This window comes from Miscanthus floridulus, chromosome 3, assembly GCF_019320115.1.
Source record: "Miscanthus floridulus cultivar M001 chromosome 3, ASM1932011v1, whole genome shotgun sequence".
Classification (NCBI taxonomy): domain Eukaryota; kingdom Viridiplantae; phylum Streptophyta; class Magnoliopsida; order Poales; family Poaceae; genus Miscanthus; species Miscanthus floridulus.
The window spans coordinates 139,650,561-139,670,946 of record NC_089582.1 but is presented as its reverse complement, the minus strand read 5'-3'; the positions used below and the strand labels follow the sequence as shown (position 1 = coordinate 139,670,946).

At 45.5% G+C, this 20,386-nt stretch overlaps 1 protein-coding gene and 1 long non-coding RNA gene across 2 annotated transcripts; both read right to left on the bottom strand.

Annotated features, from left to right (window-relative positions):
* Positions 1 to 818: 818 nt before the first annotated feature.
* On the bottom strand, positions 819 to 3,119 carry LOC136547215 (protein TIFY 10b-like). The gene is made up of 5 exons (XM_066539182.1): positions 2,845 to 3,119; positions 2,467 to 2,608; positions 1,626 to 1,882; positions 1,457 to 1,514; positions 819 to 1,362 (listed from the first exon to the last, which is right to left on the bottom strand). The coding sequence occupies exons 1-5, from the start codon at positions 2,963 to 2,965 to the stop codon at positions 1,239 to 1,241; spliced, it is 702 nt and encodes a 233-aa protein (XP_066395279.1). The 5' UTR covers positions 2,966 to 3,119; the 3' UTR covers positions 819 to 1,238.
* An 8,599-nt stretch (positions 3,120 to 11,718) lies between these two features.
* LOC136547214 (uncharacterized) lies at positions 11,719 to 13,220 on the bottom strand. Its single transcript, XR_010781508.1, has 3 exons — positions 13,093 to 13,220; positions 12,374 to 12,510; positions 11,719 to 12,070 (listed from the first exon to the last, which is right to left on the bottom strand). It is a non-coding gene; the product is annotated as an uncharacterized lncRNA (long non-coding RNA).
* Positions 13,221 to 20,386: the final 7,166 nt, after the last annotated feature.

Here is a 20,386-nt window from a genome sequence, read left to right as displayed (position 1 = left end):
TCAGCTCACTCGCGGAACCTTTTTTTTTTTATACGAAATTCAGTCAAAGAACCAATGATCAAAGGCGCAGAAACTTTCCACAAGAAACAATCAAAAGCTGGACTCTCAAGTCCTGCTACTATAGGAACGAACAAGTCGATGGCTGGCAGTGCAGTGGCAGCAGCAAGTTGGGCCGGCGAGGTGGGGTCGCGTGTCCGTCCCCGGGCTTGTTCGTCCCCCCACGCAGTTTCCAAACAACTTGCCGCTGCCTTTTCTTCTTATATTATTCCAACGCGTTGCGTTAGCTGTCAGGAAGAGGAAGAATCCGTCCTCCCTATTTCTCACATGTGCTCCATCTCCATCGGTGCTTCTGCCTTTTGATTAAAGAATCCGGCATCAGGGACAAGTCATGCCCGTGTGTGCATCTTCCTCCTCCCTACCCTCCTCAGCAGTCAGCTATGGCCCTCTATCTTCAACCGGACAGCGCCACTCAACCTACCGCCTCTCTGACTCACGTGCTGCCTTCCATGGCTATATCTATCTGCATGATTATTAGGTGAATCAAGAAGGTAAAACTGTCTCATAAGTCATATCAAGTTCACTTTCTTTACAGACTCAAATGTCGCACGGATCGATTGTGTGGGTAATATGTTCTTTTTTTTGGCAGCAAACTGTATAGTTGGAGGCGCAAGCAAGAAACAGAGACAGATAACAGATTCTCATGAATTGGTTGTAGTTTTACAACCTAGATTGCTCCAGTTATTACCATAAACTACCAAAGACTTGCAGCAGCAGGAACATAACAAGAATCCAAACAAACCTGGGTTTGCGAAGCCATGTGATCAGAAAACAACAACAATACAATGAGGATATACTCAGGATCCATTACAATCACTTGTTCTGCATACATCAAGGCTAGAGCCAAACGATCTGGCTTTTAGAAAATACATATACTTCTCTTTGCGCTATCATTTTCCTAGCATGGCCAATTCAGAGTCGCCGTGTGTTAAACACCCCCCAAAAACTTCTCTCGGACTCCCGGTGATGGTCAGGACTGGCTGGCTACTTTTCTTTACATCCAGAACTATGTAACAAGAGGGCGTCGAACCACGACCTAAACAGAACACTAAAACACGATAACGAGAGAATATTTATGGTTTCGGTACTCGATCTAGTGGCAAAGCAAATCTCAGATCATTCTGCAGAAGGCTTGGTGAGGTTGCTGTGCCGTCTTATTTGGCTGTGTTGTTGTGTACTAGCTAAGGCTCAGGTTGGACTTCACTGGCATTCGGTCCTAGTCCAAGCCATGGCTGGCTCTCGGGCTCCTTCTTCACTGGTGCCGCATCAGAAGGAGAAGTTTGATATGGTGCCTTTGCATTGAGACTGAAGGAATAAAAGGGCACAAATTAGTTCCAAATACAACACTGAAAAAAAAATCGCCATAATGAAAGTACCAATCACCACAACCACAACTTACCGATCCTTTCTCTTCTCAAGGAAGCGGTGAAGAGACGCCTTCCTCATAATAGGCATATCTACAAAAGAAAAGACATGTTTCGATCAATAATCGGAAAATAACAAAGTTCACCAATCATATTTTAAAACTTCAACTAAGTAAGAACAGAAGCAGAGGGAGGAGTATTTACCAGAAGCATTTGTGCGAGCAGGCTTCTTAGCATCAGCCTGAGCAGCAGGCTTGATGACCGGGGCAGGCACTGCCTTGTCGGTGATAGCAGTAGGTGCAGAAGGTTGAGGCAAAACAACGTTCTGTACCACAGGGCTGCCCTTGCTGGCCAGCTGCATCAGGTCCTTTGCCTTGTCGGCAGGGAAATCATCAAACACCAGCACCTTCCCGCCATAGAAGATTGTGAGCTGCTTAGGCTTCTCTTTATTTTCTTGCTCCCTGACAAATATTACAGAGAAGAACAATGAGAACAACGGTGCTTGTAGAACACTACTTCAGCTTAGCAAATCGATTGTCTACTCTCTTTTCCTTTCTCTTGGTTAAAAGACCTTATCTCACATGGATGGCAGGGTTCCATCTCAGATTAACCCATCCTAAGTTGTTACCAGCAAGGTAGTTAATGATAACCATTAGGTATACAATCTAAACAACTCTGAGCATGTCGGTTGCTTTGTCTGATAAAAGGAAACGTTTTGTTGCTTCTTACAGAAGACACTTCAAGACTACTCCTACAAAGATACAGTTTTGACCAGGGAATATCACAGAAACCGAACTACAAGGATGCTTTACACACGGGTCTGTCTTTTACCATCCGGGTCAACTAGATTTCAGACCACCTTATAACATGTTTCACCTATGAACACTCATTAAACTCAGATTACTATGTTTCCAAAGTCAAATTGTTTGGCCTTTTGTCCATGAGACCTAACACAGCTAGGTTCGAGTTCTACTGCTACCAAACAACTGTCGCGCGAACCAGAATCGAAATGGATTTATAAATGATGTAAAGCAGCAGTACGCACCTAGGGGCAGCAGCATCCTTGACGCCGAACCCGGCGCTCTGCGGGAACAGCTCCATGGTCTCCTTCCTCCTCTCGGCCTCCTCGCCCTCCGTTCCGGGGAGCAAGTTAATTGTCGCCGGCATCCTCTGCTGCTCGACCTCGCCTGAGAAGAAGAAAAACAAAGCCGGATAAGGGAGTGCGAAATTCGAAGCCCGAAGACGAGGTTTCCAAACCGGATAACCAAGGCCCCGCCCAGATCTCACAACACGCCCCCCACAGGAATCGAAACTGGACCCCCCAGATTTCGAAATCTCCCCCTACACCCAGAACTACAGGAGGAGCCAGGTCTCACAACAGGGCAGACCCGGCCCGCCGACACCGCCGGATTCCGGTGCTCACCTTTGATCCCGAGGCCTAGCTCGGCGGCCGCGGCGCCGTTCTGGCGGACGAAGCGGCTGAGGAGGCTGCACGCGACGGCGAAGCTGGTCGCCCTCTCCCCTGGCCTCGCGGACGCCGCCATCGCCGGTTGTCTCTCTCACCCCCAGCCCCAGCCGGTCAAGCACAAATCTCCGCGCCGCCGGCTCCAACTCCTCCGCCCAGGACGTCGTGCGCTGCTCCTCGCACTCGCAGGTCGCAGCAGCAGCGGTGGTTAGCCTCCTTCTCTCTCTGGCTCGTAAGCGCGGGCCTCGCGTGAGCACGCCGCGCCCCCACGCTCTTATAAAGGACCCCGCGGTTTCCACCCAAATCCCGCGATTAAAAGCCCAAGGGAATCGATTGCTCGAAATTGTTTATCCTCGTTTTCGCTGGCGGAGGAGGGAGGGTGAGTAATTTAATTTATGTTAATGGCGTGCGGGGCGGGGGTGGGGCCCGCCATGAATGCTTCGAGAGAGAAACGCGCACGTGCTTCGTGTGGGGAAGGGACAGGACAGGAGAGGGGTGGAGGTGGAGGTGGAGAGGGAAAAAAGGTTTTCCTTTTGGGACGTTGCGTCCGCCGAGCGCTCGCTTCCGACGGGACGGGTGGGCCCCGCGCGCCTCTCCTGCGTGCGCGCGCGCGCGCGGTGGTGGCCTCGTGATCGCGGGTGGGCCGCGCCGAGCGGGGTCGATTGGACTGCTCGGTAACACGAGTTGCTACTGGTGCTGGGTCAGGGTTGGGCCGGGCTCGCTCGCTTTGACTAGACCCTTTGGGTGTCGTGTGTTGCTGTTTGATGGGGACGGGTTAGGCTCAGCATATTACTGCGGCAGGACCTTCTGCTCAAAACAAAAACAAAAACAAAAACTGCGGCAGGACAGGCGACAATTAACCATGCGTTTTTAGACCATTTCTTTTTATGGAACGTTTTTATCTAGTATTGGCAGATTACATGTGGTTCAGACAAGTGTGTTCGTTCGACTTCTTCAATCAAGTCAAAGGTGTGACTACAATAACCTTACGTCAAGTAATTTGTCATGAGTCAATTTTTTTGCCTAACTTTGACAATTTTAGACAACGAAATAGTACTCAGACTCAAAGCAAAGGTTAAATTGTGCTTGCTGAGAGCATTATCTATTCCCTCCTTCATTTAGCCATACAACTTGAGATATTTATATCTTCTTAGATGGAAAAAAAATAAATAAAGCAAACCCTAGCTAACACGTCCGGAGGAGCAGGAGGTGGCCGAAGCAACATTTTGGAGGGATAGCACTATAGCTAGGTTAGTAGGTCACCACGGTCGTGGCACAAAAAAAAAAAAAATCACCATGAAACTTCCTGCTCTCTTCCTAGCCACCATCCTTTTCACCCTATCTTTGTCTCTCGTCTGGTGAAATTCGTCTGTATCTGTCCCAGCTTGATTTTCCTCTTCTTTAAATGCTATATCTCTTTATTAAAGGTGCTTAAATAGATCGCAGTTGCAGAGGAAAAATTTACAGGTTGCAATTCGACCAAGCTTATGTACTGTATCATCTGTCATCCAGTGTGTGCTCATGCAGTATGTACCGTACAATACCGTCCCGTGAGATTTGAAAAGGCTATTTAGCCAGTTCTTGCAAGCATTATATATTGATTGACAGGAATTGATAGATCTATTTTACATCATCTTTGCTAATACATTCCTTCGTAGCGTCCGGTGTGGTTTGTGCTTGTGGGATCATGTAGCATGTCTGTGTTGACCGTTGATTGATCTACGTACAAGCAGACGAGAGGGTAGATGTTACTGGTTTGTGTTGCTTTCTTTGGCTCCTTTTGCGCGACTGCTATTCCACAAGCAATTGTGCTAAAAGGAAAGCGAAGTACGAGTGTTCGAGAGTGATGCTCCAAAGCCTCCACTCTGGTTTGTGTGCTCCTGGTTTCAAAAATTACCGAGGATTTAGGATTTCCAAGTAGCCGTTGTAATGCTAATCTCTGTAAAAGTTTTAATCCAAGGCTCACATAGGTTGTCGTACATGTCTATGCATGGGAGATAAAAAAAAAACTATGTATATAATATATAGCCAGCTACAGGATAGTAGTTCTAGGGAGAGGCTATTCAGTAGCCGGCTACAAAATAAGTTATTCTGTAGCCACCTCCATTTACTATAATTTTATATACTAATTTACTATAATATAAATACATATTTACGATAGTTGGGTTACTATAACACATAGGGATATTTACCATAACGTTATATTAAACCACTTAGTAAGGAGTTACTATAATCTCGTAAAATAACATAGTAATTATCGTAACTCAAAGTGGCTACAGAATAAGTTATTCTGTAGCCAGCTACAGGATAGTAGTTCTATATATATATATATATATATATATATATATATATATATATATATATATATATATATATATATATATATATATAGGGAGAGACTATTCAGTAGCCGGCTACAAAATAAGTTATTCTATAGCCACCTCCATTTACGATAATTTTATACACTAATTTACGATAATGTCAATACATATTTACGATAGTTGGGTTACTATAACACATGGGGATATTTACCATAACGTTATAGTAAACCACCTAGTAAATTAACATAGTAATTATCGTAACTCAAAGTGGCTACAGAATAAGTTATTTTGTAGCCAGCTGCAGGATAGTAGTTCTATATATATATATATATATATATATATATATAGAACTACTATCCTATAGCTGGCTGCAGAATAACTTATTCTGTAGCCACTTTGAGTTACGATAATTACTATGTTAATTTACGAGATTTACAGTAACTCCTTACTAACGGGTTTTATTATAACGTTATGGTAAATATTCCCATGTGTTATAGTAACCCAACTATCGTAAATATGTATTGACATTATGGTAAATTAGTATATAAAATTATGGTAAATAGAGGTGGCTACAGAATAACTTATTTTGTAGCCGGCTGCTGAATAGCCTCTCCCTATATATATATATATATATAGGGAGAGGCTATTCAGCAGCCGGCTACAAAATAAGTTATTCTGTAGCCACCTCTATTTACCATAATTTTATATATATAGGGAGAGGCTATTCAGCAGCCGGCTACAAAATAAGTTATTCTGTAGCCACCTCTATTTACCATAATTTTATATACTAATTTACCATAATGTCAATACATATTTACGATAGTTGGGTTACTATAACACATGGGAATATTTACCATAACGTTATAGTAAACCACTTAGTAAGGAGTTACTGTAAATCTCGTAAATTAACATAGTAATTATCGTAACTCAAAGTGGCTACAGAATAAGTTATTCTGCAGCCAGCTATAGGATAGTAGTTCTATATATATATATATATGTATGTATGTATATGTATATATATATATTGAAAGTTTATTTAACAATAACCTAATAATTATAGTAGGCGAATTTTGCTCATAAACACACAGTTGTTGTATGTGTTATTAGCTAATACACACCGCCAACGCTCGGTTCCATCCTTTATCGTTCATTTCTTCAGTAATGGGAGATAGCAGAGTGTGTGAATAAACCAAATTGCCCCTAACACTTGACTCAACTGCATATTCCAAATGAAGCCACATCAACAAGATAGACCTAACCTTATTCGTTCATCCTCCTCCTCCTCCTGTCCCCCCTCCCTCTGACCTCTATTTCTCATGTGATAAAGAAGGAGAGGAGTGAACCGAGGCGACGAGCAAGCAAGCAATGGGGTGTTGGCAAATGGAGGTCCGGAGAGAGAGGAGGGAGATGGATGGAGCCTGGAGGAGGAAGAGGATCGGACAAGGTCGAGTTCATCCTACTCAAGTGGATTCACTCACACCATGTAGTTGAGCCAAGGCACCAGATGCAATTTGGTGTATTCATCCATCTTTCTCTCTCCCAGACTAAGAAATAAACATTTTAGTTGTTGCGGTGTCTAAATGGTAAAGATGCATGCTTTCCTTAATAATGCTGGGCAAATATGAACATTGACGGTGTAGACCAACCAATACCATAGAAGAACGGTGTCCGTGGACAAAGTTTTGCCCTATAGTACAGTACTACTACAAGATTTAAAAATGATAAGAAAGAATGGCTAAATGACATAAGATGCATGCGTGAAAGAATAAACTTAAGACTTTTTTAGCATGAATAAACTTAAGACTTGATCAGCATCGCACGCCAGCGGACTGCCGGGGCAGCGCAACCGCAGGAAACCATTTTTTTCTTTTTTTGTCAACAAGGAAACCAAAATTTAAGGGCCGTGGAACTAACAACGAAGAACTTTTCAGTGCCACACGATAACATATATTTGTCCTCCACGTATATAAAAGACGAGCTCGTGTTGCACGCATATACTTAAACCAAGCCAAAATCACATCTACATCTACTTTTATATGACAAATTGCAGCATCGATCTTTATGTGATTTGCAGCATATTTTCTCCCTCTTGGGTGAGGCGAGAAGGCCGACAGCTGCTTTGACGTAGATGATGCAATTAGTATCTTATAAGCCAAAGTAAGCACACTTGCTTCCTTAAAAGGAGTAAATAACAGATGGATTTGTTGGACCCAAGCGTCTCATCTCATCTATCGTCTCTCTCTCTACTAATCGTTGATTAGTACGTGCACCATGCAGATGCATTTTTATAAGCGCAATGATTTTATATGGTTTCTTTTGCCGTTAGTCATAAACAAGTTGATTGTAGATAATTACCTCTAGGTAACATCGGTCTTTGTTGTCTGCAAGAAACCACCACTAATTTGTTGATTGATTACTCTCCCGCCGGCCGGCTCACCTAGCCTCTGCACAAGTGTCTGGTTCACATCCAACTGTGCTCGCTCTGAAGTCTGACCGTCGTTCTCACCTGTTCCCAATCAACAACCTGTATGCTGTTCAGAGTTCAGACTAGTATATATGGTGATTAGGCATACAGATTAACTTTAGAATACGTGTGCGGTGCATTATTGCAGACTTCCAAGAAGTGTGGTCTTTTCTTTCGCTACCGGAAACCGGCTCTCTGCCGAGTGCTTTTATGTTTGCCGAGTGCATTTTCTCAGACACTCGGCAAAGAAGCTCTTTGCCGTGTGCTGAGCTAAAAACACTCGGTAAAAAAAAACACCCGCCAAAGAAGGAGTTTGCCGAGTGTCAACAAAAAAACACTCGGTAAAGATATGGTTTTGCCGAGCGTAAAAAAAATACTCGGCAAAGATATGGTTTGCCGAGTGTAAAAAAAAAACACTCGGCAAAAAATAAAATCATTTTTTTTAAAAGAAGAAGACTAAAAAAATGGAAAAAAAAACTTTGCCGAGTGCTCACATCTAGAACACTCGATAAAGAAATAAAATATTTTTTCTGGAAAAGAAAAAGAAAAAAATTAAAAAAAACTTTGCCGAGTGCTCAGATCTAAAACACTCGGCAAACAAATAAATAATCTTTTTTCTGAAACTTTGCCGAGTGTCCAGATCGGACACTCGGCAAACAAAAAAAATATCGTCAAATGCCCCTCCCTCCCATCCCCTCCCCAGTCCCAGTCCCCACCCGAGCACCCCGCGCGCCCCTCCCTCTCCACTCCGGCCGGCCCCCACTCCCTCTCTCGGTGGCGCCTCTCCCTCTCCACTCCGGCCTCCCTCTCCCTCTCCACTCCAGCCTCCCACTCCCTCTCTCGGTGGCGCCTCTCCTCCCACCCTCGTCGCACAACCGGCGGATCCAGTTGGGGCGCTCACTAGCTGGGGCTGAGGCCTAGCGCGCCCGTCGCCGACGGGGCTCCTCGTGTCCTAGCGGCTCCAAGGCAGCAGCGCTCAAGTGGATCTACGTGGTGGTGGTACGGCAAGGGCGGATCTACGAGGAGGTCTAGTGGAGGTCGTGCATGAGGGTCGAGCGGGCTCCGTCGGTAAGCCCTAGAAGCGCTCGAGGGCCAGCCTCCTCCACCTCCGGCGACGCACGGGCGAGATCCGGCGGCGGCTGGCCGCTCGACGTGTCCAGGTGCAGATCCGGTGGCGGCGGGCCGCTCGGCTCGTCCAGGTGCAGATCCGACAACGGTAGATCCAGGACTGCGGCGACGGCGGATCCAGGACAGAGGGCGGTGTTGGCTTCGGGTCGGCGGCCAACGTCGGCTTCGGTGAAGTTCCTCGTGTGCACGCCGGTGGTGGTGGCCGGCTGGTGGTGGCGGCCGGTGCTTGTTTTTTTTTTGTTTTTTTTGAAAAAAAAAAGTTTGCCGAGTATTTTTTGGGCACTCGGCAACGTCTTTGCCGAGTGCCCGACGAAAAACACTCGGCAAAGTTAGTTTGCCGATGAATTTTTTGTCGAGTGCCCTTTACCGAGTGTTACACTCGGTGAAGAGTTTGCCGAGTGTATTTATGGCTTTGTCGTGTGCCCTAGGCACACGGCAAAGCTCCGGTCCCGGTAGTGTTTTACTCATTGGAGTCTGTTGTTCATGTGGTGACTGGCTCGGTTTTCCAACAAAATTCTTGAGAAATTATTTTTTTTCTCGAATACGTAAAAGATTTGCGTATCATTGTATTAAGGAGAAGAGTTTAAAGAAACATACAACGCGCTTCTATCGAGCGCCGAAGGAGGTCGACCTAACACAGCCGAAGCTGGACCATCCTAACAAAAAGACCTCATGTTTTGATATTACATAAAAAGAAACAACCAATATTGACATAGCTTTGTGGTCTAGGTGGCCATACATCTCCGTGGCTGTCTGGACGGTGCCTTTCCAACGGCCGGGAAATTCTTGAGAAATTATGGTGTTCGCGATGTGTATGTATTTCTTCGGTACTACAGAAAAGTTGTCGGGTCTAGAAGTACTAAGTTTCTCAGGAGTTGGTGCTTACGACTGCCAGTCGACGTTCGACTCCAAGCGCCTAGGATGGTGCATTGACAAACGCAAAACACGGACTCACTGAGTGATCGAGGTACCAGTAGTCCAGAGAATAGCATTCGAATGACCTGTGGATATGCATGCGTGGTTGCGTTGAGCGTTCCAGCGTCGTCCATGATTGAGCTGGAGTGCTGGTGCTACAAGCAAATCTGCACACCCACGTACTTGAAAAATGGCGGCAATCAATCTGTGTACGTGCGAGTACAAACATTACATAGACCAGGTCAGTCGTCCTGGCTTCTCATGCCTGGGCCACACTCGGAACTTGACTAACACTAGGATTTTACATGATTATTCCTCGCAAATTCAACAAATGGTTGCGTAACCGTGGTTGAACGTTGAGACGGTTGTCTTAAATTCAACGACACACAGTAAGTATATGGCCATGCATCATGCATTCGGTTCACACACCACAGTCCACAGGCATGGCTACCTAAACTGGAAGATGAACAATTCTTCAAAGGAAATAGAAAAACGCCTAGTAGCACTAGATGCGTGTGAAAAGTGGAGGCCTTGCGAGTTGCGACGACCTGCTCCCATGCACTGATGCATGCAATTGGCTCCTGACTCCAGAGGGTGTAGCCAGTAGGCAGTTGCCTAGCCACAGCCACGACAGCCACGGGACGGGAGGGAGGGAGGGGGACGGGGACGTCTTCTCTTAAGCCCTAGCCGGGTCGTCGTCCACCTCGCGCTGCCGCCCACTAGAGAGTGTTTCCGCGTCCAGGAGCAGGAGCACGAGGCCCCCGGCCAGTGACTTTGGCGCGGCGTGTCACTGTCGTCTCGGCCTGTGCTGTGATCTGCGAAAGCGCACGGGGTCGCCGGCCGCTGGTTGGCGTTGGCGAGCTCGCCGGGAAACCAACGCGCCCATGACGCTGCCCTGAGCGCGCATGCACCTCGTAGTCCTGTGCCTGTGCTCGACTGCTCCTGCTCGATCCTGAAAGATCTCTCCACCCACACCCAGCCCAGTCTTCGTCGCAGCAGTAGGTCCATAAATTGACGGTCCGTGTCAGTGCCAGTGCACCACGCTGACCTGATGACCCGCGCCGCTGGCTGGACGGTGGGTCCGCGGCCGGAGGAAATCGGCGCCCGATCTCGCTGGCCTGCCCTCCGCTCAGCTGCAGCGGCGGGTCAGGTCAGTCGGTCAGGGAGAGTCACTGTCGTCTGCCGTGCCTGTTGGTTCGTGTTCCGTGGAGTGGAGTCGTGCTGGTGCTTGACTGCTTGAGGACCGCCACATGCCGCCGCGCGCTGCTCAGCAACGGCAACGGCAACGGCAACGGTACGTGGCGTGCACTGGGCGCCGAGCAGTGAACAGTGTGGTCATTAGTGTTGTACGGCAGCGTGCGACTAGCGGAAGAGGCCGATGGAACACGTGCGAATGAACAGAGCGTACGGAATAGCTGCTGTGCAGTCTGTCAGGTACTACCACGTCTGACAGGAGCCATCACCGTGTTGAAATCTGGAGGCCAAGGCCCAGGAGCATCAGGAGCACTGTACAAGGTGCAGTAGGAAACAATTTTCAAAAAGCAATATCGCCGCTTGAATCGCTGCTAATCTTGTTCTTTATTACAAAAGGAAGAAAAAGAAAGGAAATTGCAACGTGTTGCACCTGGCCCCGCTCCATCCAAATCTGCACGCATGAACGATGAAGGGCGAATTGACGCATGAGGAGGCAATCGTAATACTGGAGCCGTATGGATGCTTCGCGGCCAATACCAATGATGATTGATGAAGTCCAATAACAGACTACCTGCAAATATACAGCTTGTTCGGCTCGTTTGCAGCCACAGCGGCTGCTGCTTCAGCTGGCTGTCTTCTATCTCACATGTTACTGTAGAGCTGCAGCCAGCCACAGTGCTTTACAAGTATCTCCAGATTTTGCAATGGCGATCTTGTGATTTATGCAGTCACTTGCGAGCTCATGATGGGAAGCTGGAAAGACGCGGGGGGTGGGGGTGGGGTGGGGGGGGGGGGGGGGGGGGGGTGAAGGCGATATCTTGCCGATGGAGACGGCCACATGGAGCCTGGATACATCGTCCCCGGTCCCGGAGCCGCAAGGTCCGATCCACGAGCGACAGCCAAACCTTAAGTCAATTGTGGCATGCAGGCCAAGCGTTGGTTGCGCGGCGAGACCCTGCTGCTCCCACGACTAGCCCTCTTCGACGCTGACCTCCGGCCTGCCGTGGCTCACACAAACTGAGAAGGCGTGCTCACCGCCATGCGGACACTCTTCTTGACTCTTCCAAGCCTGCTGCCGAGCTTGCATCGCGTGGACTGTGGACTGTGGTCTGTGGAGATAGCAGCTAGCAGTGACATCTTGTGCTGATAGAGATCCCTGACGCTGCATGTAGTATGCGAAAAAATATTTTATGGAACGAAATGAATCAAAACATAATGATGCAATACAATACCAGCATGGAAACAAGTTATGCCTAATTCCTAATAACTCTGTCATCATGGAAGGCCTGACACAGGAATATAAAACACGAAGTTGTGGTTGTGGCAAGAGGGAAACACAGATACATGCAAGGATTACTTAATGCTACGGCCTACGGGTAACCAGGCGCAGCAATCTTGGGACTAAAAATTATGGCACATCATTAGCGCAAAGATGCGATGCATTTGCAGTAAGTGCCATGCTCACCTGGCAACAGTCTGAAGATGGTGGCATGGTAGACGTACGGCTGGCCAATCCAACGCCATATGGGTCCTGACCAATTCTTACAACAGTTGCTTCATCGCCAACTGTTTTCTGTCAGCAGATACTTGCATGATCATACACTGAAAATAACCAAAACAAAAAAATATATGCATATGAGGTTCACTGGTAATCACCCTACATCAAGTGATTTCTCAAAAAAAATTGCAATGTTCCTAAACGTTCTGCAAATCTACATGCCTTAAGTGTCAGCTTGATTTGAACTTTTGCTTTTGCTAGGACATACCTGTAATCCTCTCCTAGAAACTTATATTCCTAAGCTACAATCTGAATGTGAGTCTCCAAACTTGCTAATGAAATGCATTTTTCATAGCTAAAGCAACAAAATGTAGTTTGACATAGGGTGAGAGACAGACTAAAGCAAGCATCCTAAATTCAGTGTGCACCACAGAATCAATATATAGATTCTAGATGCAAGAACAATCAAAAGCATTCCTTTAATTTTTCTTTTTCTTTTCTTAGAAACAGGCTCAGCTCAGCTCAGCTTTTATTTCATAACAATGAACAGATTAACAGGGGAATACAAAGATGGTTAATGTCAGAGAGCTGTTGAGCAGAGGCATGTGCCATGGAGTTTGCAGGCCGTCACAACCAAGGCTGCATGGTTAAACCAAGTGGGTGACAAATGGGAGAAATTTCTTTACCAGGGTGCTTCTGCTTGGGAGCTGACAGAAGTTTCGGCTGAAGTCAAAATTCGCCTAGTGAAGTTCTTGCCTTTGGGGGAGGTGTTTCAAGAGGGGAAATGGGTTAGTTTTCTGAAGTTGGGTTCCGAGTGGGGGCATGTAATTGGTTTTTGAGCTCAGTGTGGTGTTTTCTGGGGAGATTTCTTAGTTGTGTGCTTCGTGGACTTGTTGGGAAGGTGTTATCCATCTGGATGCTGTAAACGGTTGGTCATTGTTACTGCTAAGACCGGGGCTCTGCCCTAGAACTCTAAAAAAATGCAAAGTAAATATTCAAACCATCAAAATACTAGTTGATCACTTCAATTTCTTCAATTCTTCCAGAACGGTGTCGATGCCTGACCTATTTCTTTCTTGTTCCTCACACCCGCCTCAACAATGTTCAGTTTTTTTAACTAAATTCCCCTGCAGCTTGTGATCCTACGCAGTTTTCACAGCATTCCTGCAAGTGAGGGCCTCCACCTTTGGAGCATCAGGAATTATCAAGCCACCATGAGTTAGCCTGCAAGAGGCCTTGCTGAAGTAGAAAATGACGACACCTGCTAATTGCTGCCCCTCTGGATAAGCTGGCGGAAAATTTGCTGTGTGTTAACTTTCCACCATATATCTGTGGTGGTTCTTGCTGCACCTCCACTTCTTGCTTCTTATTGTTGCTCGGCTTAGCTGCCATGCTCAGCAAGTCTGCAGCTGCACCTCCTGAACTCATGTGACAGCAAAGCTCTGGCTTCCACTCCTAATCGCCATGCTTTTTTATTATTTCAGTTAGTCCAGATTGCTCACATTCTGCATAGAAACAAGCTGTCATCTCCACCGCACAATATTTGTCATGCAAGATATATTTCAAGCGAGTTCTTGGGTGTGGGTATAAATGCTAAATTATGTATTATATTCCACAGGACCCAGGATCTGTATATGCCACTTGTGTAAAGTGTGCTTAATTGGCTGGAAACCATGCAGCCATCTCAAGTAAGGGCACTCCCAATGCAGAAACCACTATAGTTTCTATGGGCATTAATTGTACTGCCACCTAAGCATTTTGCTGATGTGGCAATGTAGTTATTGAAGAGAGAGAACAAAAATCATAGAAACCGGGTCTAAGTTAGAAACCATGTCTACACGAGAACCAAGACACGAAGGGATGTGATTGGTAGCGAATGGAGAGAGCGTGTATGTGATTGGATAAAAAGTTGTTCTGTAGAAACTATCCATTGGAACCATGGTTTCTATACATAGTGTCTATGAAAATTAATAGGTATAGAAACTATACGTAGTTTCTAGCATTGGGACTGCCCTAAAGACGCGTCTTTGGTGGTAAAGGTCTAACTCCATCGGGAGCTTCTACTTCTTTCACATTGGTTGATGGTCAGTCAAGGAAGGGGTAGCTCATCCCTAGGCTATTGTTGTCATTGCTCTGCAGCCAGAGCCAATAGGCCGAACAAACAGAGTAACAACCATGAAGCCCAAGCTGTGAAGTTATGAAAAATATTAAAATATATTTGGAAAATAACATAAGTAAACTTTCCACAGAAAGAACATTTTGATTCCTAGACTTCAGACAATTGGCTGCCCACAAATGCAGAATAATATCATTGCCTTTTCATACAATTGATTTATGGGCACCATGCCACCATGGCAAACCCAATCGCTTTCTACCAAACAAAAATTTGTTCAAGGGATTTCAAAACAGAGCGGCGGCATGGTGGCCTGGAGTGTCTTGCCTCTTGAGCCATGTGGTGGCTTCAGTCAGAGTGCAGTGTCTTACAGCGAGGCGGCTCATACATCAGTCTAGAGAAGGACCCAAACTCCCTATGAGCCACACTGGAGAGGATATTTCTTAGATGCAAGATAAATTAAATGAGGTTTTGTTCTCTTTGAAGAGGATGAAAAGGTAGGGAAGGTGGTCCGTTAAGCATCAATTAACTTATTAATGGCATGACATGGACCACAGGTGTGGAGCACAGCCATTTGATTGCTTTCATGAATTGCTGTGATCTTTCAGTTCTGTCAAACATAGCTTTACAAGTGCTACAGATGGTAAAAAAGATTCTACAGGAAAACAATCTAGAAATAACAGCATGGTTGAATGTATTGTAGAAACAAATGGAGAAAACCTTTCTAAACATGAAACTTGGAAAGCAGGGAAATTTTCAGTGTGATGGTATATAGGTCAAGTAACCTGAAGTTAAAACTGTTAATGTAACACTTTAAACAAAAGAAGCATTTTTAAAAGGCAGATTAATATCTTATCTGATTATTTGAGTAAGGCAAGGGCTAACCTGTATTGATTACACCCTCAGCTGTTGTCCATGGATTTAACTGCCACTTTTCAGGTTACTGCTTTCCATTCCTTGTCCATAGGATGGAAGTGTGGAAGTGGAGGAAACAAATGGAGCCAACAGTGTCCTGCTAGGATCGTGGTGTATCTTTCTGTGTAACCGTAGATCTGGGTAAGGCTCCTCGCCTTAGCGTAGTTGGGCCGCAGCAACGTAGATGCCAAGTTCGCCCTGGATGCCGCCTCGCGGACGCCGGTGCTCGGCACGGCGGTGAGGAGGCGAGTTGGCGATCCAGTGGACCGGTGGAGACCATGCAGAGGCGACGACGGTGTGGTGGGGCATCCCGTCGCTGGCAGCACACTGTAGATCGGATTAGGGTTTCTATCGGTGGGATCATGGCGGCTCAGACCAACCTCGTTACTCGAGCCGTGATCCCCACCTATATTTATATGTGTTGTGCGACAGGGGCCCACCAACCCATTAGGGTTGGGCGCCCCCGATTAGGGCGCAGAGGCAAGGGTCCAATAGGTCATTGGGCCTATTGGTGGAGATCAACTAACATTCTCCCCTTGATCTCATTCCATCTTTCAATTTCATATCATTTACTTTTGTTCATTCCATTACAGATTAGCGCATTGTCGGGTTCATAAACCCGGGGTCCCTCGAGGACTGGCTTCCACGTCCGGGCTCGGCCTAGGAAAACAACATACAGTTCACGGGTCGGCTCAAGAGTCTAAAACACTGTAAGGAAAATGGACCCTTGGCCCATTTACTTCGGATTTTGGTGTTTGATGACCAACACAACCAAATTGGACTAATGAATTTGCAAGTGTTTGTTTTGTAGCTCAATAGGGTGCAAGACGTAACTTGGACGAAGGCGACGTGATGATCCAATGATCAACACCTCACGCAAGACCTTAGGAGCACAAGAAAAGACCCAAGAGATCAAGCAAAGTCCAAGCATGAAGATTGGAACTAAGCCGTATGCAAGATCACGAAGAAATGAGCTCACTGTGGTGACCGAATGCAGGACCGGACGCTGGACAAGCAATCAGACGCTGCGACTGGACGCTGGACAAGTGGCTCCACAGACAGGCGACCGGACACTGGACCGGATGCTGGCGGAAACTGACCGGACGTAGGACAGCAGTGTCCGATCGATTACAGTAAGGTTCCAGAGTGGCACATCTGCGACCGGACGCGTCCGGTGGTAGGAGACCGGACGCTGGCCAGTGTCCGATTAGTATATTGCCGGCTCAACGGTCGGGACGACCGAATGTGTCCGGTCAGGACGATTTAGCGTTCGGTCAGTAGCAGTTTCGCGGGAATTCGACCCCAACGGCTACTCTCTTAGTGGGGCTTATAAATACAACCCCCAACCGGCCATTTGAGCATAGTGGAGCTGAGAAACATACCAAGGGTGTTGATACACCATTTTAGTGATCTCCACATACATAGTGCTTAGTGTTTTATTAGGTAATTAGTATAAGTGCTTTGCGAAGTGCTTAGGTTGATTAGACCACCGCTTATGCGATTGCTCTAGGTTTATGCCTAGTGTTTAGTGAGGTTTGCATACCTCTTGCCACCCTGTGTTTGCGAGCACAAGTGCTGTACATCGGAGGGGATTGAAATCCTACGAGATCACACCAACCGCGTTTGTGGTGTGGCCGCCACCGTGTACCGGAGGGAACAAGGCCCGCGGTGTTTCGGCCGGAAGCTTGATAGTGAAGATGGCGGGGAGCATCTGGGAGAGGGTTGCCGAAAGGCACGTCAGAGACCCACTTGCGCGTGGGGAAGGCCCGAGGCTATCCACGGAGTTACCCGATCGGGAGCTTGGCCTTTGCGAAAGATTCCTTGCGAGGGGCTCCAACGAGGACTAGGGAGAAGCTTGCGTGCTTCTCGATACCTCGGTAAAAATACCGGAGTCATCGACGAGAGTTTGCATATCTCTACCTTGCTCGTTAGCTTCCGCATTTACATTGATTACTTTACTACATTTGTGGTAGAGATAGCAACACACTAGCAAAACCGTAGTTGCATATTGAGATAGTTTATCTTTTGCATAGGTTTTGCTAAGGTTAGAAAAAGAGGCCATAGTTTAGAGTTAGATTTTTTAAGTTGCCTAATTCACCCCCCCTCTTAGGCGTCACAGTCCCTTCAATTGGTATCAGAGCCGGTTGGCTCATATTTGGACCTTTGGCTTAACCGCCGTTGAGCCGACGCTATTGTAGAGTGATTGGGATGGATACTGCTAGGCCTCCACAATTTGATAGCACTAACTTCCCGTACTATAAAGCTAGAATGGCTTGCCACCTTGAGGCGGTTGATTTGGGTGTATGGAGAGTCACTTGTGACGGGATGAAACCCATTAAGAATCCCGAAAAGCCCACAAAGAGTGACGAAAAAGAAATGCATTTTAATGCTAGAGCTAAGAACTGCTTGTTTGAATCTTTTAGCATAGATGTGTTTAACCAAGTGTTCACCTTAAATACGGCACATGAAATTTGGTTAAAACTCCAAGAGCTCCATGACGGCACAAGTAATGTCCATGAGCAAAAATATTGTCTAGCTAAGCAAAATTATGATTCCTTTACTATGAATGATGATGAGCTTGTTCGTGATATGTATTCTCGATTGAATCTAATCATCAATGAGCTCCATTCAATAGGATTATTAAAGCTAGATGACGCCAACATCGTGAGGAAGATCATCTCCGTTCTACCACAAAAGAAATATACAAGCATCATCACCATCCTTCACAACATGGAGAACTTGAGCACTATGACCCTAGGCATTGTCATTGGCAAGCTAGTGGCATTTGAAATGTCATGTAAGATGGGTCAAGGAGAAGCATCTTCATCAAGCAAAGGCAAAGCTCTCGCTTGTAGCGAGAAGAAAAAGATGAAGGACAAGAAAGTTGAGTCAAGCTCAAGCTCAAGCTCCTCAAGTGAAGAAGAAGATGAGGATGATGATGATGATGAACAAGAATCAAGTGATGATGATCAATCTTCCTCCTTCACCTCCGACCTTGATAAAGAATCAATTAAACTTATCAAAAAGATGGAGAAGATGATCGTAAGGCTCAATGTCAAGGGTACGCCCATCCAAATTCAAGACCTCGTTTTCACTAATCAAAGAAACGAGCAAAGAAAGAGAGGATGCTATGGATGCGGCGAGTTAGGGCACTTTATGGAAGTTTGTCCAAACAAGCCCACACCCAAGACAAAGAAGAAGACATGCAAGAACCAAGCCCTCATATCAATAAGATCATGAGATGATTCTTCAAGTGAAGAAGAACCCCATCACAAGAGGCGAGGCCACAAGCACTCATCATCAAGCTCTTCTCGTGTATGCCTTATGGCACGAGGTAACGAAAGCTCTTCCTCTAGTGAGAGTGATAGTGATGATGATATGCCTTCTTATCATGAACTTATGCAAGAAAATCTTAATTATGCTAAAGCTTGCACTAGTCAATAAAAGAAGCTCAAAAGTTTAAAAGAAAAGCTAGATAGTTCACAAAAAGCATACAAAACCTTACTTAAACAATATAAGAACTTTGCTAATCTCAATGTTGAACTATCTACTAAAATTGAGAAACTTGAGACTAGTACAACAACAAATGCATGCACAATCAATGATGAGCAACTCTTAAAGAAAAATAAAAAATTAAAAGAAAAGTTAGCTAGCTCACAAGAAGCATACAATAGTTTGCTTGCTAAAATGAAAACCATGTGCAAACATTATGATGAGATAACTAATAAAGTTGCTAATCTTGAAGCCGTTAGCACAACCCCCACCAAGGCATCTAAAAAGAAAAGTTCTATCCTTAACATGTCTAAAAATGATACCTCTACTTCTTCTAATGATTTATGTTTAGACTCACCTTTGTGCAACTAAGTTTATGTTGAGAAAGTTGTTGTAGATACATGCACACAAGAGGTTGTAAAGGAGAATGAGCAACTCAAGCAAGAAGTAGCTCGCCTCACCAAGGACTTGACTCAAGTAAAAGGCAAGGCGAAGCTAACCCAACTTCATCAAGATAACACCATCAAGGGAGTGAAGAAGCTTGATGAAGGACAAACCGTGGTTTGTTACGTGTGCCACAAGGAAGGTCACAAGTCCTATGAGTGCAAGGTGAAGAATGGGGGAGGAGCAAAGAAGGAGAAAAAGCAAACAAGCAAGCTCTCCAACACCTACACCAACAAGGTGGATAAGAAGGCCTCCACACCTTATCTCTTGAAGAAGAAAAATAACAAGGTGGTGGCCATCAAGGTGAACAAGCAAGTCAACAATGGGGTCAAATGCTTTTGGGTGCCAAAGGAAATCATTTTCAACATGAAGAGCATCAAGAAGGTTTGGATCCCGAAAGGGAAGTGAGAAGTCCGTCGGACAACGGGGATTTTGGAGACTTGGCAAAGTATGGGTGCATTTCATGGGGTGCATTATAATGGACAAAGTAATTACCAAGTACTTTAGTGGATACTATGGACCCAAATTCCTCTTCCCATGATAGGTAACTAGATGTCATTACTTTCAATTAGTTTTCATTTCAATTGTTTGTTTTTCAATTGATATACTCTTAAAGCATCTAGTTATCTTTCATGCCTATGTTTGTATTTTCATGCTTAAATCTTTTGTCATGCATTCAATAGGTATATCATATGGTAGGCTTGCTCGGTTTCATTATCAACCCTTGGAGCAAACCTACATGGTTTAAAACTGTTTAAGAGCATGGCATATAGCTTGTTTTACAATTGTTTATCTAATATGTGCCAAAGACCAAAGTGTAGATAATCTCTCCCAAATATCATCTTTCAAGTGGTATTTTGATACCTAAATCAATATGCACAAATTTTACAAGTATTCAACACTTGTGTGTACAAATTTAGGGAGAGCTTAATCTATAAGATTGGATGCTTTGAGATTAACACTTTTTCAAATGGTATCATTTTTTCAAACCTACCACATGTGTAGTAGTCTCATTG

Excerpts from the sequence above, each read along its gene's own strand:
- LOC136547215 (XM_066539182.1), bottom strand. The coding sequence starts at position 2,965 with ATGGCGGCGTCCGCGAGGCCAGGGGAGAGGGCGACCAGCTTCGCCGTC. Across the intron at positions 2,609-2,844 it reads GCTAGGCCTCGGGATCAAAG|GCGAGGTCGAGCAGCAGAGG; the intron begins GTGAGCACCGGA and ends TCTTCTTCTCAG. Across the intron at positions 1,515-1,625 it reads TGCTCGCACAAATGCTTCTG|ATATGCCTATTATGAGGAAG; the intron begins GTAAATACTCCT and ends TTTCTTTTGTAG.